Source organism: Danio rerio, chromosome 9 (assembly GCF_052040795.2).
Source record: "Danio rerio strain M-AB ecotype USA chromosome 9, GRCz13ab, whole genome shotgun sequence".
Lineage (NCBI taxonomy): Eukaryota > Metazoa > Chordata > Actinopteri > Cypriniformes > Danionidae > Danio > Danio rerio.
The window spans coordinates 43,611,472-43,633,276 of record NC_141029.1 but is presented as its reverse complement, the minus strand read 5'-3'; the positions used below and the strand labels follow the sequence as shown (position 1 = coordinate 43,633,276).

Genomic DNA, 21,805 nt, shown 5'->3' with positions numbered 1-21,805 from the left:
CCACAATGTGACACAATCACCCAATCTGAGGAGACTATTGGAGCTCTTGTTAAAACAGATGAGCCATCTCACTCTGAAGAAAGCGCTTCTGAGACAGATGATGTCCCAGTCCAGTTTGCAGTGGACCTACCAGGTGATTCATCAGTCATCTACGCCAGCTCAATCCATCCGATTACCAAACTAACCACTTCAATCATGCAATTGTCACTAACTCTGTTGTATCTGTTGTTTAGATAAATGCCAGACTAATAGGGGCTAATGTCAACACTGAGGAACATTACAGTAGATATATTCTTATTTAAGATAAGGTTTTTCATTGACCTTTCCCTTTTGTACTTTAAAGTTCAAAATTATTTTTAAAACAGTACCTGGACAACTGGCATTAACAGTCTAAAGAATGTTCAAGTAACCATTTTACAGCAATTGTTAACTTCGATTATCTTGTTGCACATTTATTACAACTACAACTAATATTATAATTTTTTTAAGTGATAGGAAATCACATCACTAACAAACCTGGCAACTAAATTAAATTTACGTATGTTTGTCTGATATTCGTTGTTCATGTTTTTTGTCTGTTAAATATCTGTGATTTTTTTTTTTATGTTGTCCATTACTCTTGCGCTACTAATATTTCATCTTATATTCTCATGTCTGAGTATGTTTATTTTTGGCTTTGTTATATGGTTATATTGACCATTACAGTTAACTTCCGGTACACTCTTAAACCATTTAATGTCCAAATGGACTCTTTGGTAAAATACTAAATGTCTGTCAATATTTTGTCCCATTCTTGAGGATGAAGTTTTAAGAATAACTAAAAATTGACAATATGCATGTTTCATAAATCGACATAAGTAAATGTGTTTGTACAAAATTGTGTGTAGCTCCACCTGTGATGTTCTCCACGATCGATGAGGTTCAACGGAATAAATGCATTGAGTCAGGACGACCCTTTAAACTGCAATGTGAAGTCTCAGATCCTGACGCGCAAGTCTGGTGGTACAAAGATGGAAATGAGGTGCTTCCTCAAGATGGTATTGTCATTGGGTCTGAGGAAGGGATAAGAACACTCTCTGTGCAAGCTGCTGAATTATGTCACAGCGGAACATACAGATGCCAGATGAATGATGATGCCATCACATTCCATGTGGAAATCAAAGGTGATTAGATTTTTATTTTTCACGAAGACACCACTTGAGATGTGTTTAAATCTCCTTGCTAACCATATATTGTGGTTATTCAAATGTAGACCACAAATATTTGATTCTTTATTCTTCTAAAGCTGCTTGGCATGTTAACTTACCATCAAACATGCACATAATAGCCAGTCATTGTCAAATAAATCAATAAGGTTCCTTCTCTATGCCATTCACGACTCTGTAGCTCCATCACTGAAGTTCATTCCAATTTCAGAAGTGGAGAAGAACAAGTCCACCGAAGTAGACTCACCAATTGTTCTGAAATGTGAGCTATCAGATGCAACCTCTGAGGTGCTCTGGTGCAAAGATGGTAGAGAGCTGGCCCCAAACCCTGAGCTCAATTTCCAAAAAGATGAAAATACACGGAAAATAAAAGTTGAATCAGCAAAACTGTCTGATACTGGAAACTACACCTGTCATGTTCAAGGTGATACCGTATCATTCAAGGTGGATGACCAAGGTGATTTTCACAACACTATTATAATTATCAGATAATACAATTTTTAATCTGCAGTGTATTGTTTTATGACCCTTATAAATTTCTTTCATTTCTAATAGCTCCTTTTAAAAGGTTACTTCTCTATAACAATTATTACCACTCATTGAAACCCTTCTTCTCTCCCCTCTTGGTACCTGAGCAAATACTCCCACTAATATATTTGTAGATTAATCTTACTTGTGTTTATTTTTTGTTTGTTTGTTTTTGTTTACAAATTAATGTCAATAATTTCCAGCGCTTTTTAACACTTTCCAAATTTTCATAGCTCATCCTGTTAGGTTCTCAGCACTCCCAGAAATTGCAAGAAACAAGTTTATTGAAGCAGGTTGTCCCATTATACTTCAATGTGAAATCTCAGACCCTACTGCCCAAGTTTCCTGGCTCAAAGATGGAGTCGAACTCCAACAACAGAGTGGACTTGACATCCAATCAGAGGGCACTATGAGGAAAATGATCATCCATTCAGCTGAGCTCAAACACTCAGGCGTGTACAGCTGTGAGGCTGTGGATGATCTCATAGCATTCAAGGTGGATGTTGCAGGTGATTTTGAGTCTACATACTTTTTCTCAAAACCACTAACAATGTGTCAAATAACGCTTCATCCACTAAATGCTGTTTGCCCTAATCATATTTTAACAAAGTAAACATCCATACCCAAATAATCAAAGCCCCATTCCTTTAAACATTATTTTAATTTCCTCACCATTTCTGCTGACACAATAACAGTAAAAAAAGACAGGTTTCTTTCAAATTACTTATAACTATACAATATCACTGTATTGTATAGATTACACTATATCACCTAATTTAAGCATACTCATTAATGTTCAGAAGTGTATACTTCAGAACAACAGCATTGAATGACAAGAAATATTTTTTTGTATTACACACAGAATCCGTAGTGTCTCATTCATTAGTCTTAAGTAAATTTTAATCTTTCTTTAATCTTTTAATATTTCATTATTTTTCATAATCTATTTGGACATATTAGAAATACTTTTTTGGGTAATTCTTTGAATTTTGACTGAACAAAAAATCCTCTTAGCTCCACCAGTGATGTTCTCAGCTGTTCCTGAGATTGAGAAGAACAAGTGCATTGAAGCAGGCGGGCCAATCATTCTCCAATGTGAGATATCTTATCCAACAGCCCTGGTCCAATGGTACAAGGATGGATTACGGCTTCTACCTCAATCAGGGGTTTACATCCAATCACAGCACACGATGAGGACACTGGTTATCCAATCGGCAAATGTATCCCACTCTGGGTTTTACAGTTGTAATTCTGCTGATGATATCAGCGAATTTTTTGTGGAAGTTAAAGGTGACATATAAACCTTATCCAACGTATTATGTTATATAACTAACAAATACATCACTTTGTAGAGTTCAGTTTCCATTGGGTGAAAGCATTCTTCTCTACCTTTCGACAGATCCATTCTGCTGCTTTTATGGGCTCCTTAACCATTTCCCTAATGCAGGAACATTTTTGAAGCTTTACAAGTTTGTGTGCAATTTTTCACCAATTACTGCCATCCTTAAATGCTATTTAACCAGCATCTTGGTTCTCTTTCTTGTTGAAGAAACCATTCACGCTGGGCAAGCATGCCTTGTAACCAATATAATCTGTGCTTAACAGCACTTCATTCTCATTAAGCTTTTATTAACTGTATTCTCATGTACTTTTATTTCATTTGGCTTTTAGAGTGGAGAGAGTTCTACAGGCTGCCCAAGCAATCTTCATCAGAGCTTGAACTGCATGCTTAACGTGTCACTTTTGTGTAGCAGAGTGAAAGCAGCGTAACAAAAATAAAAAAAGAGATAATTTCCTTCTCATTGCAGCACCTCCGGTAACATTTGCCTACATACCAGAAGATGATCTGCACAGAAATATTGTGGAACAAGACAATATACTCCTTCATTGTCAAGTGTCTAGGTCAGATGCTACTGCACAATGGTATAAGGATGGAGTAGAGCTTAAATCCACTAGCAACGTCCTCATTGAGGTGGAAAACGACATTCGAAGGCTGATCATACTCTCAGCTCATCTCTCAGATTCTGGGACATATACCTGTCGTGCTGGAGATAGTGCTTTAGTATTTAAAGTTAACGTAAGAGGTGAGTATAGACACGCTCACAACACAACAAATCTGATAAAATTACATTTACAAGGTTTAATTTATTTTGCTTTACAGAACCTCCAGTTATGATTGTATATCCCAAGGAAGATGTACACCTTGATCGCCATGTTCCTGAAGAAATTGTTCTCAGCTGTGAACTTTCACGACCAAACGGAAAGGTGACATGGTTCAAGGATGGACAGAAACTACAAGAGAGTGAAAACATCAAGCTTAAGACAGAAGGTCCATACAGACGGCTAAAAATTCTGCACAGTGGTATTGAGGACTCTGGAGAATATGTCTGTGACACAGCTGATGATTCTATATTTTTCAATCTGAACATAAAAGGTATTGAATTCAGATCGATGGCATATTGCATGATGAAAAATAATTAATAATAATAATTCATTTTATTTGTAAATAGCGCATTTCTAGACACCCAAGGTTGCCTTACAATAAGCATCAACAGCCATGCTAGGACAAATTAAAACCAATAATAAAACATTACCAAACAAGCATTGACCAAACAAGTATAAATACACATTGTGAATATGAAATAACCTGATTTAAAAAAATGCTAAAAAAAATAGTTAAATGAAAACCTGCTTAAAAAATGGGTCTTTAGACGAAATGTCAAGACTATCACTGCTCCTTAGATCAAAGGGAAGCAAGTTCCTTCGTAGCCATAGAGCTAAAAGATGTCTCGCATTGTGCTTAATCGAGTGCGAGATGGTACCAGGGAGAAAAAGCTGGCTGATCCAAGAGTGCAAAAAGGAATATAAATATAAGTTCAGTGTTGAGGAGCAAGATTAAGAAGTGCCTTGAAAGATAGAAGTAATATTTTAAAATCAACTGGAAACCAGTGAAGCTGATAAAGAAGCGGTGTGACATGCTCGAGAGATCCTAGAGATGACACGAGCTGCATGGTTCTGAATCAGTTGGAGTTTATGGAGAAGTTTAGAAGGAAGCCCAGTAGAAGTGCATTACAGTAGTGAAGTAAGTGATATTATGCAAGTGGAAATATGCAGTATGCGTAATATTATTGATGTGACCTTCAAATGAGAGTGTGCTATCAAAGATGACACCCAAACTCTACCTGCACAGAAGGAAGAATTGTGCTATTATCAATATCCACTGTGAAATTATCAGCTTTATCCAAAACACTTTTAGTCCCAATGAGAAAGGCTTCAGTTTTGTCGCTATTTAATTTTAAAAAGTAAAAAATAAAGATTTGTGACTAGACCTAAAAAATAGTATTTAGGATTACAAAGCCACTTTACATTAGAAAACCATGCACAAAGATTTGCATGAATTATGTGCAATAAATGGAAGGAATATGCTTTAAGAATGTAAATCAGGCAACACTGATGTTGACTTTTATGGTATGTCTCCCTATAGAACCACCGGTACGTATAGTTTCTCCAAGTCAGTCCCAAATGGAACTTTGCCAGCAGACCTCTGAAAGGATGGTCCTGAGCTGTGAAATCTCTAGACCTAATGCCACTGTACGCTGGTATCGAGATGGTCTTGAAGTGGAAGAGAGTGACAGCCTAATTCTGGAAGTTGATGGTGTCTATAGGAGACTTATCATCCCAAAACCTACCGTCAAGGACTCTGCAGAATATGTATGTGACACCACTGATGACTCGGTGACCTTCTTTGTAAATATTGCAGGTGTGTCAAAGACTCTGTTTAAACATTCATCTAAAAAAATATTTCTGGGTTCTCAATTTCACTGACAATTTATTTGTGCAGAGCCACCAGTCAGATTTATTCGGCCAAGGAAAATGGCCTATGGAGTAGAGAAACTTGTTGGTGAGATTGTGGTCCTTGAGTGTGAAGTGTGTCGACCAAATGCTGAAGTTAGCTGGAAGAAGGATGGAGATGAGATTGAGGAGAATAGCAACGTAACTATCACAGAGGACGGCACAAATCGTCAGTTAACCATTCACTCCGCAGACTTTGAGGATGCAGGGCAATATGTCTGTGATGCCAGAGATGATGTCATGGATTTTTTAGTAAAAATCAAAGGTACAATTAAATGATAAGTAGATTGAAATTGTTTTGTTGAACCCATTACTACAACCAGTTAAAATTCAAGCCTCTTTCTTCCAGATCCACCACTGAAAATTCTGCGGAAAGCTGACATAGAAACAAAACGCCAGTTTATGGTATCTGATGCCATTGTGTTAAAATGTGAGATCTCAAGAGCAAATGGCGTGGTCAATTGGCTAAAAGACAATGAGAAGATTGATGGAAATGAGCATTTCACCTGTGAAGAAGAAGGGGCATTCAGATCTCTGATTGTCCTAAATGCTGAGTTGAGAGACTCCGGAGAGTACATTTGCGATGCACAAGATGACAAAGTTGTCTTCAGTGTTACTGTAGAAGGTACTACTATTTAAAAGTCAATGTACACAGTGAAAAACATGTTTGCACTTGTCTAACTAATGCTTGTCATTGGAAGTACTTTTAAAAGTACACTGTCCTAAAAACAACTACAGTATATACCCATTTATAGAACAATTAGGTATAGATAAAGTATAACTTTGCAGACATCCCAAGTTGGGTAAAGTAATTCCCGGGGGAGACAGAGTTGATTTGCGGGAGAGTGGGGGTTTGTGGGGGGTGATGGTGAGTGACGTATCTGAATGGGGGCATGTGCGTGGGACGTACCTGAAGAGCGGTGGGGGTGAGTTGCGCGCGATGTAGCTGAAGAGCTGGGAGGGACGCGATGGAGAGGGGTGTGCGACGTATTTAAGGACTGGGTGGGAGACGCACGATTTTCGGGAGATTATCATTCATTTGCGGGCATCCGTGAGTCTATATGCATTTGCGGGATACTCCCGGAACTTCCAGGAGACCTGGGATGTCTGACTGTGTCCATGTAAGAAATGTACCTTTGAATATACTACTTTAGGGACAAGCTGTTGCACTATTAAATACTATTTTTGCACTGTCTTTACTGATAGTATGGAAAAATAATTTATTCTTTTTGCTCAGAAGCTCCAGTGTCCATTGTTGGAAATACACAGAAGCCAAAACACTGCATATTACTGACAGGAGATGAGCTTTCCCTTGAGTGTGAGGTGTCTCGAGTAAATGCTGTTGTCCAGTGGTACTGCAATGGACGTTTACTAAAGCAGGATTCACGCACACACATTGAAAGCAGTGACACAATGAGGAAGCTTGTGATATCTGGACTTCAGACATCTGACTCTGGGGAGTATCTCTGTGATGCAACTGATGACAAAATGATAACCATGCTAACAGTTCAAGGTAAATTGATGAGCAGGATAGCAAATAAATACTATTTCACTTGTAGTAATTGACATATTATGTGTAAATATCAATTATTTCCATAGATCTTCCCTTCAAATTTATCAAAAAAGATGAAAAAACAAACATTTCAGCCTATGAAGAAGACAGTTTGACACTACGTGCCACAGTCAACAGAGTCAACGCCCCAATTAAATGGCAGAGAGGTCGTGATTTAATCAGAGGCGATCGGTTCAACACAACAAGTGATGGAAACACCCACTACCTTACCATTAACCCACTCAAGAGAGGGGATAGTGGTGAGTATACATGTCACTTGGGAACTGACGAGATGCACTTCAGTGTCCACGTCAAAGGTAAGACCAGAGAAAACACAAATACATATTTTACAATTGCACAAATATCTATCTGCAGTAATAAGTTGATAGCTTGTACAGGGTTGTATTACAATGTTGTCTATATTGTTTATGAATCAGCAATGAAGGTGAAATTCTCCAAGCCACTGGAAAACATAGCGGGACTCAAAGGTAGCAATGTGGTTTTAAAATGTGAACTGTACAAGTCAAAAGGAGATGTTCAGTGGCTGAAAGATAGTCAAGAGATTGCAGCAAGCAGACATTTCACGATCAGAGCTGAGGGTCGAGTGAGAAGTTTGACAATACATAACATCACAGAAGATGATGCAGGAGAATATGCTTGTGAATCCAAAGATGAAAGGACATCAGCTACTGTAATGGTCAATAGTAAGTTAAAGGTTACCAAAGGACATGTCAAGTTGCGTAAGTTTATCCTGAAATTAATCATATTAATTTAACACCATCTTCCTTTTATATTTCAAGTACCTCGTATTGTGGAGTTTGTTGCAGAGCTACACAACATGACTGTAATGGAAGGAGAAGACGCAACATTTAAGTGTGTGGTGTCTCCAGAGGATGCGAAGCTATCCTGGTTTAAGAATGGCCAACATATTTCATCAAATGAGAAGTTCAACATCTCCAGCAACGGATTATGCCATATGCTGCATATCAAAAACTGTCAAGTCTCAGATAGCTGCTCATTGACAGCTGAGGCTGAAGGTGTGATTTCCAGAGCTCTCCTTCAGGTCCAAGGTAGAACATCATTCATCATTATTTCACAGCCTTACTTGATTTTCATTTCCTTACAAATTAATTCAGTTAGCTTTAGGGGGGGTCATAAAAAACATTTTCTACAAAATGGTACTTGCACAGGTCTTTAATGCCATGTCAACATGTTTGAGTTTAATAATGACCCTTTCAGGCATGCCTGAATTGTTGAAAAGGTGCTTATGATGGCTTGTGCTTAACAGCTTCTCCAGTTAGAATTCCACTCTTAACTGACAGAGGCAAGTGTTACTACAGCACATAGCAATGTAGAACAGGGAGTTACACTCCAAGCATTAGCTATGTGTCTATCCAAGAACGTGAATTAGACTAAATGCAAAACTGGAGTATTCATCTATTGAATTGAAGAGAACTTTCTGATAAACTGGCACTAAACATAGCACTTGGAATTTGCAACATATGGAATTTGCTGCAGTAGGAGATGCCATGGTGGGCATTTTATTCTTTTCTAAAAAAAATTACTTGTGCTTCAGAAGACAAAATGCAATGTTTTTGGAAGCGTGAGGCCACTTAAAGATGCAGTATGTAAGTTTGACACCCAGTGGTTGAACTAGGTATTGCACTCCTGGATCAAAACAAATGCAAGGCGCTGGTTGCTAGATTGAGGACTGAGGGTCATTTAAACCATGTTCTATATAAAAGCAACTGCACCTGATAGAAGCAATATTTTCCATATTAAAAGGAATTTTTGTCATAACCAACACCTTGAATTGATATATTAGAATAATATATTTAATAATAGGTGATGCAGTGGCGCAGTGGATAGCACGTTCGCCTCACAGCAAGACGGTGGCTGGGTCACTGGTTCGATCCTCGGCTCAGTTGGCATTGTGTGGAGTTGTGTGGCATCTGTGTGGAGTTTACATGTTCTCCCTGCGTTCGCGTGGGTTTCCTCCGAGTACTTTGGTTTCCCCTACAGTCCAAAGACATGCAGTACAGGTGAATTGGGTAGGCTAAATTGTCCGTAGTGTGTGTGTATGTGTGGATGTTTCCCAGAGATGGGTTGCGGCTGGAAGGACATCCGCTGCGTAAAAACTTGCTGGATAAATTGGCGGTTCATTACGCTGTGGCGACCCCAGATTAATAAAGGGACTAAGCCGACAAGAAAATGAATGAATGAATATTTAACAACAGAAAACTATGACAATGATCACCTCAGGTACAGCTCATGTGCTTTATTCAGTGTTAAATGCTAACAATGCGAGTTTGAATGCCATTTTAAATGACTTTTATAGCCATGTACTAAAAGCAGCAGCAGATAGTTTACCTCGGATCTTGAAAATAAAATAAACGATTTGAAATTGAACTTTAGAACTATAGACATGGGTGATTCAGCATCTATATTTAATAATGTTAAAGAGGTTTAATATTAAATAGATTATAAACCTTACCATTTCATGAGTAAGTGCATTTTCTGTGCTTCTGAATGGCTATATCTAAATTTCTGTCGTGTTTCGTCTGGTGCAAACAGCCAAATTGCTTATCACTGCATATCTCGTCATGAAGTGTGTTGTTAGGACCAGCGGTTACAATGTATCCTGCTCATCTAATGTTAAATTTGTAATATTTATAGCATTTGCTAATTAATAACCTAATGTGGAACTAAATCTGTCCCATTTCGGAGTCTGCTACTGTCCACCGGAGGTCGCATTTTGGTCACGGACGCATGCTTTGAGAGCCTTTCTGAATGAATTAATGGAATACGTAGTTTTTCACCAAGGCAACCCCCGGTGCTAAATATAATTGGCTAAACTGGCATTGGGTGGGTTAAAAAAACAAAAAACAAAGACAGCATTCCGGCACGGAAAACACATTTTCAAAGCAGAAAAACTGACTTCAGCATTCTTTGTCAGATAAACAAGAATGTTCACTTGGCACGTTTCCTAAGTTTCTGAAACATATTGCAGTATTTTTAATGCTTTAGAAGAGTTAAAAACTTACATACAGCACCTTTAAGACAGTTTTGGGAGGCTATAATACCAAAACATTTTGATGACAGACTTTGGCTAAGGGATTTAAAATGACCAAAACAACATTTCAGATATTGTGCAATGTAGTCTGCGTGTTTGTCTATTAATGCCATTCCATCACACTATATTTCATCAAATCACATTGCTTTTTTAACGTTCATTCTGGAATTTATTTGGCAAATGTTATTCTTATCGGAAAAAAAGTTTTATTTTAATCAGTTATGCACAAAAGCTTTTAAAACAGATTTTCAAATTTATGCTAATCTTGCCATTTCCAATAACCATTTTTAGGCAATATTCCAACATTTGCATAAAAATAGGTGAATGGAAACATGGCTATTGACTTTTGCTTTTTGGTTGTCAAATATAAATAGCTTTAAAAAGCGTTAAAACAGCTATCCGCTTGTTAAGTGTGATGTCATGTGAAGCGGTTTCCAGGTCTAAGCGCTATATCAAACTGAATAGGAAGACTCAAACAGTAATAAACATTTCCAAAGCGATGTAATACTTTCGAAAATCTTGATCGCAATATTTATATCCATGCCTAATATCCGATGACCAGAAAGTGATTTTTAGAAATTGTGAAAATAATGGTGTCTGTGACTGCAGTAGGTCCAGAGACTGTTGTGTACACCATGATTTTACATAAAATTTACTCTAATGTGTCATATGACTGAAAAGTGGTCATAAATGAATATTTTCTCAATGAGTAGTGGCTTGCACCCAGAAACAGTATTCCATATGCACCACAAGATTTTACCTAATAACCTCTTCTAATTCAGAGGCACAGGTGCTGTTCACAAAGAGCATGGACCCAGTGGTTGCAGAGGAGTTTGGAGAGGCAACACTTGAGGTGGAGGTCAGCACAGAGACTGCAGAGGTCCAGTGGATGAGACAAGGAGTGGTTATTCATCCAGGGTCCAAATTCACCTTAAGGCAGAGTGGTCGAAAACGTTCTCTCACAATTCACAAACTAACCCTTTTAGACCGAGGAACGTACAGCTGTGAAACACTTCATGATCGCACACAAGCCAAGCTCAGTGTGGAACGTGAGTCTACATTTGCCGCTATATTTCTCACTATGTGCTTTGTTAGAGTTTCTTTACAGTGACGGCCCATTAATGCAGCCCGTAGCAATGTTGTTGTCCCAAACAAACTGAATCAAGTGACCATGAGTAATGCGAGCAAGAGGCAAGCTACTTTAGTGACACTCACTCCATGGTTTGACGACAGCAAACAGGTGACTCACAGACTATTTACTGAGTCTCTGGGCACAGCTTTCTGTATTGACATTAGATCAGAAGAGCTATGATAATTCAATTAAGCATGTCAAATGAGAACTGGATCATAAGCTGGTGGAAGGTCCTTGCTGGGTAACCTTTTAATTCCTTTTAGTTGCCTGCGAAACACAGATATGAGGGGAGATAAAAGTTATGTGTGGCTGTACTCATAACAAATTTCATTTGCCTTTGATATATCAGCCCTTCCTCATCAAACTAGATTTTCAGTCAATCAATCCCCTAACATAACTTCCTATGATAAAATTAATACGCACTTTAGAAAGCAAGCAATTAATTACCAGTAATACACTGCTTTCAGGATAGCTCAAGACGATGAAGCCGTGGTGTATAAATGAGCAAGTGATGAGAGAAAGTCTGTGCTTTGGCTGTTCCTGGCACCAACTATGAATATGGATCTGTTTTCATTGCAGCTAAATTTATGCCCTGGCCTTCAAAATCTAGGGTGGTGTCACCAACTCTCTAAAATAAACCCCTCTTTTCCACGGGGAATGCCTGTCTGTCTGTGTCGAAATACATAAAAAAAGTTGGCACAGAGCTGATCGAAGGCAGGATTTATTGTATTGCTAATACCAAACAGACAAAACCGAGTCAACTAATTCAACAACTGTTGTATGTTGTTGTCTTGCTTTAATTTTTCTCTTTCTTTTCTATGCAATTCTGATATTTCTTGATTCATCACCACAATAGTTTTATTTATTTTGTTGCTGTTTTTTTGTTTTTTTTTGTTTACTTATTGACCTGTGCTTGTATTGCAGCACGAAAAATCAAGATTCGGAAAGGTCTTACTGACATCCAGACTATCGAACGAGAGACAGCTTCCTTTGAGGTGGAGCTGTCACACAGCAATGTTGAAGGAGTATGGCAAAAGGATGGGCATGTCCTCAAAACCAACAACCGCTTACGTATGACTGCACAAGGACGGGTACACAGTCTTACCATCTCCGGCTTGACCTTGGATGACACTGGCACATATATATTCTCTGTTGATAACGTCAGGTCATTAGCAAGACTGGATGTTAAAGGTACTGTTATCTATTTAATAGACTTTACAACAATGTATTATAAAATCAGTCCAACCATAATAGTTTTAAATAGGTTATTTTTACAATATAAAATATATTTTTCTAAATGTTTTTAAAACAATTTGCATATAGACCATGGTGTCCAAATGACCTTTGCTTACACAGATCCAAACACTAGTATTGTTTTCAAAAACTTTATATAGATTCACATATCAAACTTTATATATAGCCCATTTTCTAATGATTGCATTTTGAGGCCACCGAAATTCTTTAGGGTCACACTATATTTTGATGGTAACCATTTGTTGAATTTATGTTACACTGCATGTACATGCCAACTAATTCTCATTAGATTATAAGTAGACTGTTAGGTTGGGGTTAGGGTTGACGTTCTTGCAAAGTTTCTTATAGTCAGTTAAATGTCTGTTGAAGAAGCATATCAGCAGATATTAAGCAGACAGTTTACTAATATTCAAACGGACCATCAAAATAAAGTGTTACCTTCTTTAGCTGTAAACATATGAACAAAACCTATAAAAAGTTATGTGGTTTTAGTTCAGTCATGTAAATACACAACGGTTTGTTTTTGAGAAATTGATTTAGTATCAATTCTGAGATTTTCTAAATGCCTTTTTATTCTCTCTTGGATTGATTCTAAGCTTTTAAACAGCAGATGGCACACTAGAGTAGTTTTTAACTATATATTCAATCGCTTATGAGGAACAGCACTTGAGCATTCAACTGAGTAAAGTTGGCTTTTATGTCACAAGATCAATGTAAACTGCTCACTATGAACACTCTTGTAATTGCTTAAACCTTTCCTAACTTTATTACTGATCATGCTCGCCGTAGCTGAAGTTAAAGTGCAGGAAAGTATTGGAAATCCTCTGACAAATCTTAATTGAAGAGAAAATATGTTCGCAACAGCTATTAATCAACTGTCAGTGAACATCTTAAACCAATGATCAAAGACCACAGGTTTTAGCCTATAAGATTCCAGTAATCTTTTGGGATTTGCTAAAATTGTCTCTCATGACCAAATTGCGACTGAAATCGCAGTGTAAGCAGAACTTGATCAATAAGTCATAGACAGAACGTTTTCCAACTAGCCTAAAATGCACAGATTTTTGCCACAACTCAAAAAAATACTTTAAATTACCTGAAAGACTTTCAAAACCCCTGGTATATACATTAACAATTAAAGGTCAGGCAAATACATTTTTGTGTCATTATGCCATACCAGATTGCCTGCATTCATATATCTTTTGTTTCTTAATTCCCTTGGCAACACTTAACTTATAAGGGGTGGAATCTGTTCACGAGAGGTAAGAGGGTCCAGAGCAATGATGTAAGTCTTCAAACTGGTTAAACTTCAGATGCTGATGACAGTACAATGGCATGGACAGACAGCTTTGCTACTGCTCTTACCATGTATCAGGTTACACATATAAAAAGATAGGGATCACATGATCAGACTCCAGCTACCGAAGCATTTTAAACATTCACAAGCATAAGGTGCTGGTGTAAGGTAATCTATTCTATGCCAAGTCACTCAATAGGGCTTATCCTTTGGAGTCACAGAGGATGACAATAACATGTAAATGCCACTACAACAAAGGACTCAACAAAAGTCCTCTAGGCACAAAGCTGGGGTATGGTTAAACAATAATCTCCTGTTGTACCAAACAGATTGGCATGTACGCAGTTTGATTCATGATCATAAAAGTCAAATGAGGGCAAGCAGAGGTAAATTATTTTTAAAAAGTAAGGACTTGTTTTGAAGGTCACTGCCTTTCAGTGCACTAATTGCACAGCAAGTGTTTTTCAGCCACTGATAAACTTTTGGTGAATGGTTAATGTGGCTGTTTTCAATCCCATAAGGTTCCTTTTACAGCATCGATATTATAATTTAATTAAAATATGATCATTTTAATAAACTTAAGCATTCATTTAGTTGTTAAAGCGTAAAACAAAATGAACTGTTCCACAATGTCATTAAAAATACTGTGATAAAATAAATTACAATAAAAAAAAAACATGGAGTGGAACAATGGAATTTAATTCAATGCATCTTGTCTGGTCTGAGACCCACTTTATATTGTGTATCAATCAGGCAGTTAAGATTTTTAAAGAAACCAGATTTAAATCAGGTCTTAAAATGTCTTAAATTCATTTTCTTTTCGGCTTAGTCCCTTTATTAATCCGGGGTCGCCACAGCGGAATGAACCCCTAACTTATCCAGCTTATTTTTTTAACCAGCGGATGCCCTTTTAGCCAAAACCCATCCCTGGGAAAAAGTCTCACAACGAAATTTTACACTTTAAAAAGTCTTAAATTCACTGAAATATTGTGTTGTACAGTAGGTCTTAAATCATTTTAAACAGGTCTTCATTTTTCTTTGCCCAAGTAAAGCTCAGTCGGGCTGACATCCAACCAATGACCAACAATAAATCTCAATAAAACCTTTTTTTGTTATTCAAGTTCTGTTGCAGAAAGATACAACTCACGGCAGCTGTTAGACTTTTTTTTTTCAGCAATTCCTCCAATTAAGTTGGACAGGTCACCGGATGTGCTAGGGATGGCTTACTGAAAATTAAATGTCCTTACGCATATACTCCATTGTGATCAAAATGGTTGTTTTTCTTTCAAATGTAGTCAATTTGACAATTCAGCTTTTCTTTACTCAACCATAAGTGTATATCTAACAGTGGTGGAAAGAGTACTAAAAAATCATACTTAAGTAAAAGTACCATTACGTAAAAATGTATTGCAAGTAGAGTAAAAGTATATGTTGTAAATATTAGTCAAAGTATAAGTAAAAAGTAGCCCTTTCAAAAGTACTCAAAGAGTAGTGAGTATTATGTGAAAAGCTGATGCATACAGTTAAAGTCAGTATTATTAGCCCCCCTGAATTATTACTCCCCCTGTTTATTTTACCCCAATTCCTGTTTAACGTAGAGTGTTTTTTAACACATGTATAAACATATTAATTTAATAACTCATTTCTAATAACTGTTTTCTTTAATCTTTGCCATGATGACAGTAAATAATATTTGACTAGATAATTTCAAGACACTTCTATACAGCTTAAAGCAACATTTAAAGGCTTAACTAGGTAATTTAGGTTAACTAGGCAGGTTAGGGTAATTAGGCAATCTATTGTATAAAGATGGTTTGTTCTGGAGACTATTGAAAAATATATACCTGTAATAGGCTAATAATTTTGACCTTAAAATGGTGTTTAAAAAAATAATAACTGCTTATATTCTAACCAAAATAAAACAGGACTTTCTTTAAAAAAATATATTATCAGACATACAGTGAAAATTTTCTTGCTCTGTTAAACATGATTTGGGAAAAACTTAACAAAGAAAAAAAATTCAAAGGGATTTGTGAATGTGTGTAATCGTATCATTCTATAGTGCATTTGGTGACTGCCCAGCAGGCACACAATGTCATAAGACTTTAATATTAGGTTAGATTTAGGTCGTGATCAGGTGACCAAAATTCAAGGTCTAGCCAGCGTCTAAGGACGTTATTTTAATAACGACGTCTAATGACGTTAATATTTATTTGTTTTTGAAAAGAAAGCCAAAATCCAACAGAGACAACATCTTAAACCAACATCATATTGATGTCAATACTGACATTTTTTAATAAGGCATGGCAAATCCGGCATCTGATAGACGTGATAGTAGTAACGTCCACACAACGTTAAGCTGTAACATCATTAGATGTTGATATTTGGTTGATTTTAGGTAGATCGTTGGACATTGACGCCGGCTTGAAGTTGAGCTCTGACGTCAACCCGGTTTTCGTTTACAAACAATATGCAAGGTCCCCATGATGTTGGGGTACAATGTCATCTTGACATCATGTTGACATCCCGTGCCTGCTGGGTGTTTAAGGCCATTTCGGCCATCATACAGTAAACATCTGTCATCTTCTCATCTTCTCATCAGTGACATGCATCTAAACAGTCTCAGGGTCTGAAGGTTGAAAGAAAGTAGTGGAGAAAAAGTACTGATAAAGCACTAAAAATGTACTCAAGGGAAAGTAAAATTTTTTACATTTTTTATTATACATTTTACTACTTAGCAAATTACAAGTCCTGTGAAAAACTACTTAGTTACAGTAACTTGAGTATTTGTAATTTGTTACTTTACATCACGGATATTTAACCTGTTAAAAGCTGTTTTTGCATAGACTGACAAGACTTCTTTTTTTCTCAGAAATCCCAGTTTCAATCCTGAAAAAGCTTGATGATATCAGACAACCAGAGGGATCTGGGGTAACCCTTGAATGCGAGTTATCACGCCACAACATAGACATAAAATGGACAAAGGTAATATTATATTCCTGCACCCTAGTTACATTGTATTGAATTCATACAATTTTACATTCATATAAAAGTCACAAACCAATTCCTAATTATTATTTAAATTGGATGATTTAAAAAAATAAAAATAAAAATAAAAAAATAAAAGAGATGTCTTTACTTTCAGAATGGAGTTCAGCTTAAACCAGGCAAAAACCATCGCATTTACTCAATGGGAAGAAAGTGCTTCCTACAAATACTGAAGTGTGAGCTGGGAGACTCTGGATTATATGTGTGTGATGCTGGGGATGCCACAACATCATGTTCGGTGGATATCTATGGTAAAAGATTAAATGTCTGTTATAACTACATTTATCTGCATACATTACATTTGGTACTTTTTAATGAAATACTTTATTTAAACAGTTACTTTATAAAACAATTTGAATCCCCTGCTAAAATGATTAAATCCAAGAACAACACTGCCATCTATTGGTTTAACAGACAATTCTAAAAATAGGAAGCAATATCATTTGCAATGTTTTAACAGATTAAATTATATATTAGAGTATACTTAACAATATGGGTCACACATGTATTGTTATTATGAATAAATCACATGTTTTTTAATATAATACAATATTTAAATGGTTTAAATGTAGTCAAGGATAGGCATGGGAAAATAATCGTTTTCAAGGTATACTGTGGTTTGGAAAAAAATAAAGGTTTTAAAATCACCAAAATGTTCTACTATACCATTCCTAAGGTATAAGTAAGATTTCCTAATCGTTTATTTTTTGTTTTGTAGGTCAACAGTATCTCCAGCAGAAAAGATACCTAAATATGCTGTTTTAAATTGTAAAGAAATTTGTGTTTTTGAAACAAACGAAGACAGCAGAAGTAAATGATTGATTTGAATTATTTATCCTGACATGTTTACTGCTATATATTTTAAATGTTTCTCAAAATAAAATATATTGTGTTTAAAAGGGAAAAAAAAAACATTTAAAAATGTACCCAGACATTTAAAAAGAATATATTTTAGAGCAGTAATCACACTACAGCCAAACTGTGAAACAATATTTTTATCCAAGGTTATCATACCATCAGTATTTTATACCAGCCCATGCCTAGTCAAGGACAAATTTCAAATATAAGCAAATTCTACATTTGCAGTTTTTCTAGATTCTAGTTGTTTTTTTTCCCAGTGTTTCTGCAGGTTTCATTTAGTGAAATTTAAGACTTTAAGACATTTTTAAGGCCGTTATGAGTGAAAGTTTAGACTCATAAAGGGCTAAACGCTAAGGAATTTTTCAAAAGGCCAGATTGAAATAGATGGAAAAGAGTTTTATTTGCCCTATCCAAAAAAAATATACTTTAATACATTTAATTATACATTAATAATAAAAAATATATATTTTAGATTTTATTTCTTAGCAAAATATTTTAAATATTGTGTAAAAACAAGCAAGCTCTACTTGTATCCATATTTTTTTCCATCATAAACTTTCTTTAAATAAAAATAATAAAAAAATGTTTTAAAAGATTTAAAAACTATAATAAACTAAATCTATGCACAACAATCTGTCCAGGCCGGTCACCTTAGCAGTAAAAACATGGAGAACTTTTAAACAAATGTTATTGTAGGGAAAATAATTAAACCATTATTATACTTAAAAATTGCCTTTTTCAATAAATAGTTTAAAGTTTTATTAAGATGGATTGCTGGTGATTGTATGGGAGTTGGCCATGTTGTATAGCTTTACATGAAATTAACGAAAACTAAGAACTGTTTAAAAAAGATTTAAGACTCAACAACACAATATTTCAGTAAATTTAAGACTTTTTAAGACCTAGCATTTGGATTTTGAGACGCAGAAAAGCGTTTATAGTGCCACCAAATTTTACATCTTAAATGATCAGTATTAATATTTTTGTCTGTGTAAGATGCCAAAATAATATGAACTCAAAAAATATATATTAAATATTATAAATATTAAACTAAGGGTTGGACACGGTGGCTCACGGGTTAGCACTGCTGCCTCACAGCAAGAATGTCGCTGGTTCGAGGCCCTGGCTGGGCCAGTTGACATTTCTGCGTGAAGTTTGCATGTTCTCCCTGTTCTGGCATGCGTTTCCTCTGGATGCTCCGGTTTCCGCTACAGTCCAAAGACATGGGCTATAGGTGGATTGAATAAACTATTGTGTAAAAATGAGTGTATGGAAGGGCACCTTCTGTGTAAAACATATGCTGGAATAATTGGCGTTTCATTCCGTTGTGGCAACCCCTGACGATTAAAAGGGCTAATTAAAGGAAAATGAATGAATGAATGAATATTAAAATAAGTTTGTTGGACAAGTTTGTAGGACTAATTAAAAAAATGGTCAAACCTTATCTTGTCTAGCCTTTTTGTTTGTTTGTTTGTTTAACAGAGAGAGAGCTTGAGATACTGCAAAGCTTGGAGGATCTGGATATTCAAGAGGACCAGAATGCAGTGTTCATGTGTGAAGTGTCCCTAGACGATGTGCCTGGAGAATGGTTTAAGAATGGAGAAAAGATAAAACCGACCAGCACAATTAAGATTCGTCAGGAAGGTTATTCTGTTGCTAAACTTTGCTCTCTTTCATAATGGAAACCTCAGTGAATATTTAAATGAATATCTGATCATGACTTGTCTGTGCCATGTTTGTTTGTTTTTTTGTTTTGTTACACAGCGAATAAGCACTTCCTCCTTATATGCAATGTTAAAGAAGAAGATTCAGGAGAGATCAAGTTTGTAGCCAAGAATGTGGAGTCTACAGCTTACCTTGAGGTGGAAGGTCTGTATTTATTTCAAGTTGAGAACACACTACAAAGCTTGACATTTGATGACTAAATGGTATAACATTTCAAAACAGTTTAAAAACTTGGTTAACCAGACATCAGAGGCCTATTGCATAAACCAGTTTTGTTTTTACCCAGGTAAGTTTATTTTGAGAAATCTCAAGTTTTTAGACCCAAAATAAAAGGTTGGGTTTCATCAGGTTTTGTCGACATTGTAACTAAAGAAAAACTATCCTGCTCTGAAGTTTAATTTTGTGAGTAAAGTGACATATTTATATGCAAGTATTTATGTTTGTACTTTGATGGAACAAAGCCACTTCCAGTTCCACTCCCTTGTCTCTTTTTGCTCCAAATAAAAGCCTTTTACACTAAAAGCATTTTTTATCAAAATCTAATAATTGTTGTTGCTAATAATAATATACATTATATGAACTATACTAACAGTATATATTAAAATAGTTTAAATGTGTCAATATGATATCTTTAAGTTTAAATATCTATATACATTTGTTTTAATAAAGCTTTAAAATGACTCTTTTAAGCTCTTTGTGAATTTATATTAATTAAAATTAGTTAACTGATTTGCATTGACATTAGAATATTGTCTTTAAAATGCCTTATCAAACTTTTGCTGCATTTATTTATCCCTTGTATATGTCCTTATACTTACTATGTTTCTGATAGTGATATCTCTGAACCTTAACCAGAGCAAATCTCTAGCGATAGTTGAATCAAACTGGCTCTCTCGTGTTTTGTGTATCTGGCTGTTTGCTTCAGCTGTTTCGACTTCATGTGGTACAGAGTTAATCACAAATTCTAGATTAAACTCTGAGTTAACAGAAAATGTTTAAATCAAGCATTGTTAAATCATGTTGGATTTGTTTGGTTTTGTCAACCCAAAACTTACTCTAGAACAGGGGTGTCCAAACTCAGTCCTGGAGGACCGGTGTCCTGCATATTTTAGTTCTGACCCCAATTAAACATGCCTGAACCAGCAAATCAATCTCTTTCTAGGTATACTAGAAACTTCCAGACAGGTGTGTTAAAGGAAGTTGGACCTAACTATGCAGGAAACCAGCTCCCCAGAAACAAGTTTGGACACCCCTACACTAAAACCTGGAGTTTGTTCAACTTGTTTTGTGCAGCAGATCTCTGGTATTTACTACACCCCAACAAATGGGAAAGCAGCTATGCCCAAAAGCCTCCCAAAAAATTCTTCAAATAAGTAATGTAATATAATGTCTACAATTTCCATCTCTATGGTTCTACAACTGTAGCCACGACTATATAATAAAATATTAAAATATAATAAACTGGATATATTATAAAAATGAGTTTCAAAGCAATATCACAATGCTTAAAACTTTTAATTCCCACAGCATTACCAGCAAACATTGTGAAACCACTTCAGGATAAAACTGTTCTGGAGAAAACCCGTGCCATAATGGACTGCACACTGACCAATCCCCGCTGCAGCATTCGCTGGTATAAGGGACCTAACGTCATCCTGCCCTCGGAGCACTTTGAGATATGCAGTGAAGGATGCTATCGAAAACTTGTGATCCAGCAGGTGCTGCTGGAGGATGAGGGCACCTATAGTGTTCAAGTAGGAAACTACACATCTTCAGCAAGACTAACTGTTGAAGGTGAGACTATTTCAGTTCTCTGAAACCAATTATACAAGAATAACATTATGTAACATTATGGGCTCTACTCGCCCTGCTCTTGGTGGAATTTGAGCCAACGTTTGAGAAAGAGTGCTAACACGAATGATAAAGAGAACAGTCTCAAGCTTCAGTCATTAGTGTGCTTCTCACATCTAGGTCACCAATAGAATCCCTATAGTTGTAATCACTACTTTCCCAAACACATTTTTGTCATGTCAGATGACAGACAGACAGATATTTGAAGAGTTCAGATGCAAAAACCTCTAAGCGGCATCTGAAATTTCCATCGAAAATGAATGTTTTTTTTCTTAGCCTCCTTTGTTTACGTTTTCACTTATTTCACTTAAGAGACCATGGAAAGAACTTTTTCTTTGCCATAAAAATTATTTTAGTGAACCTACACACAGGAGCCTGATAAAAATGAAAATTTTAGGATAAAATTTCAGACGGAATTTAGAAATTT

General features: G+C 36.1%; 1 protein-coding gene across 50 annotated transcripts in view; it reads left to right on the top strand.

The window, feature by feature from the left end:
* obsl1b (obscurin like cytoskeletal adaptor 1b) overlaps positions 1–21,805 on the top strand; it is a 39,580-nt gene that overhangs the window by 12,864 nt on the left and 4,911 nt on the right. For 6 of the 50 annotated variants that reach the window (XM_087268302.1, XM_087268293.1, XM_087268276.1 and 3 more), the window contains 19 exons: positions 888–1,163; positions 1,387–1,662; positions 1,967–2,242; positions 3,542–3,817; positions 3,895–4,167; positions 5,218–5,493; positions 5,575–5,850; positions 5,935–6,210; positions 6,823–7,098; positions 7,185–7,454; positions 7,575–7,841; positions 7,938–8,207; positions 10,993–11,259; positions 12,267–12,533; positions 16,766–16,878; positions 17,039–17,192; positions 19,285–19,446; positions 19,567–19,671; positions 21,055–21,321. In XM_087268302.1, coding sequence (XP_087124428.1) covers positions 888–1,163; positions 1,387–1,662; positions 1,967–2,242; positions 3,542–3,817; positions 3,895–4,167; positions 5,218–5,493; positions 5,575–5,850; positions 5,935–6,210; positions 6,823–7,098; positions 7,185–7,454; positions 7,575–7,841; positions 7,938–8,207; positions 10,993–11,259; positions 12,267–12,533; positions 16,766–16,878; positions 17,039–17,192; positions 19,285–19,446; positions 19,567–19,671; positions 21,055–21,321 — 4,623 coding nt within the window. The remainder of the gene's footprint in view (positions 1–887; positions 1,164–1,386; positions 1,663–1,966; positions 2,243–3,541; positions 3,818–3,894; positions 4,168–5,217; positions 5,494–5,574; positions 5,851–5,934; positions 6,211–6,822; positions 7,099–7,184; positions 7,455–7,574; positions 7,842–7,937; positions 8,208–10,992; positions 11,260–12,266; positions 12,534–16,765; positions 16,879–17,038; positions 17,193–19,284; positions 19,447–19,566; positions 19,672–21,054; positions 21,322–21,805) is intronic. The other 44 variants (XM_087268295.1, XM_087268282.1, XM_087268280.1 and 41 more) reach the window with 15 other exon arrangements.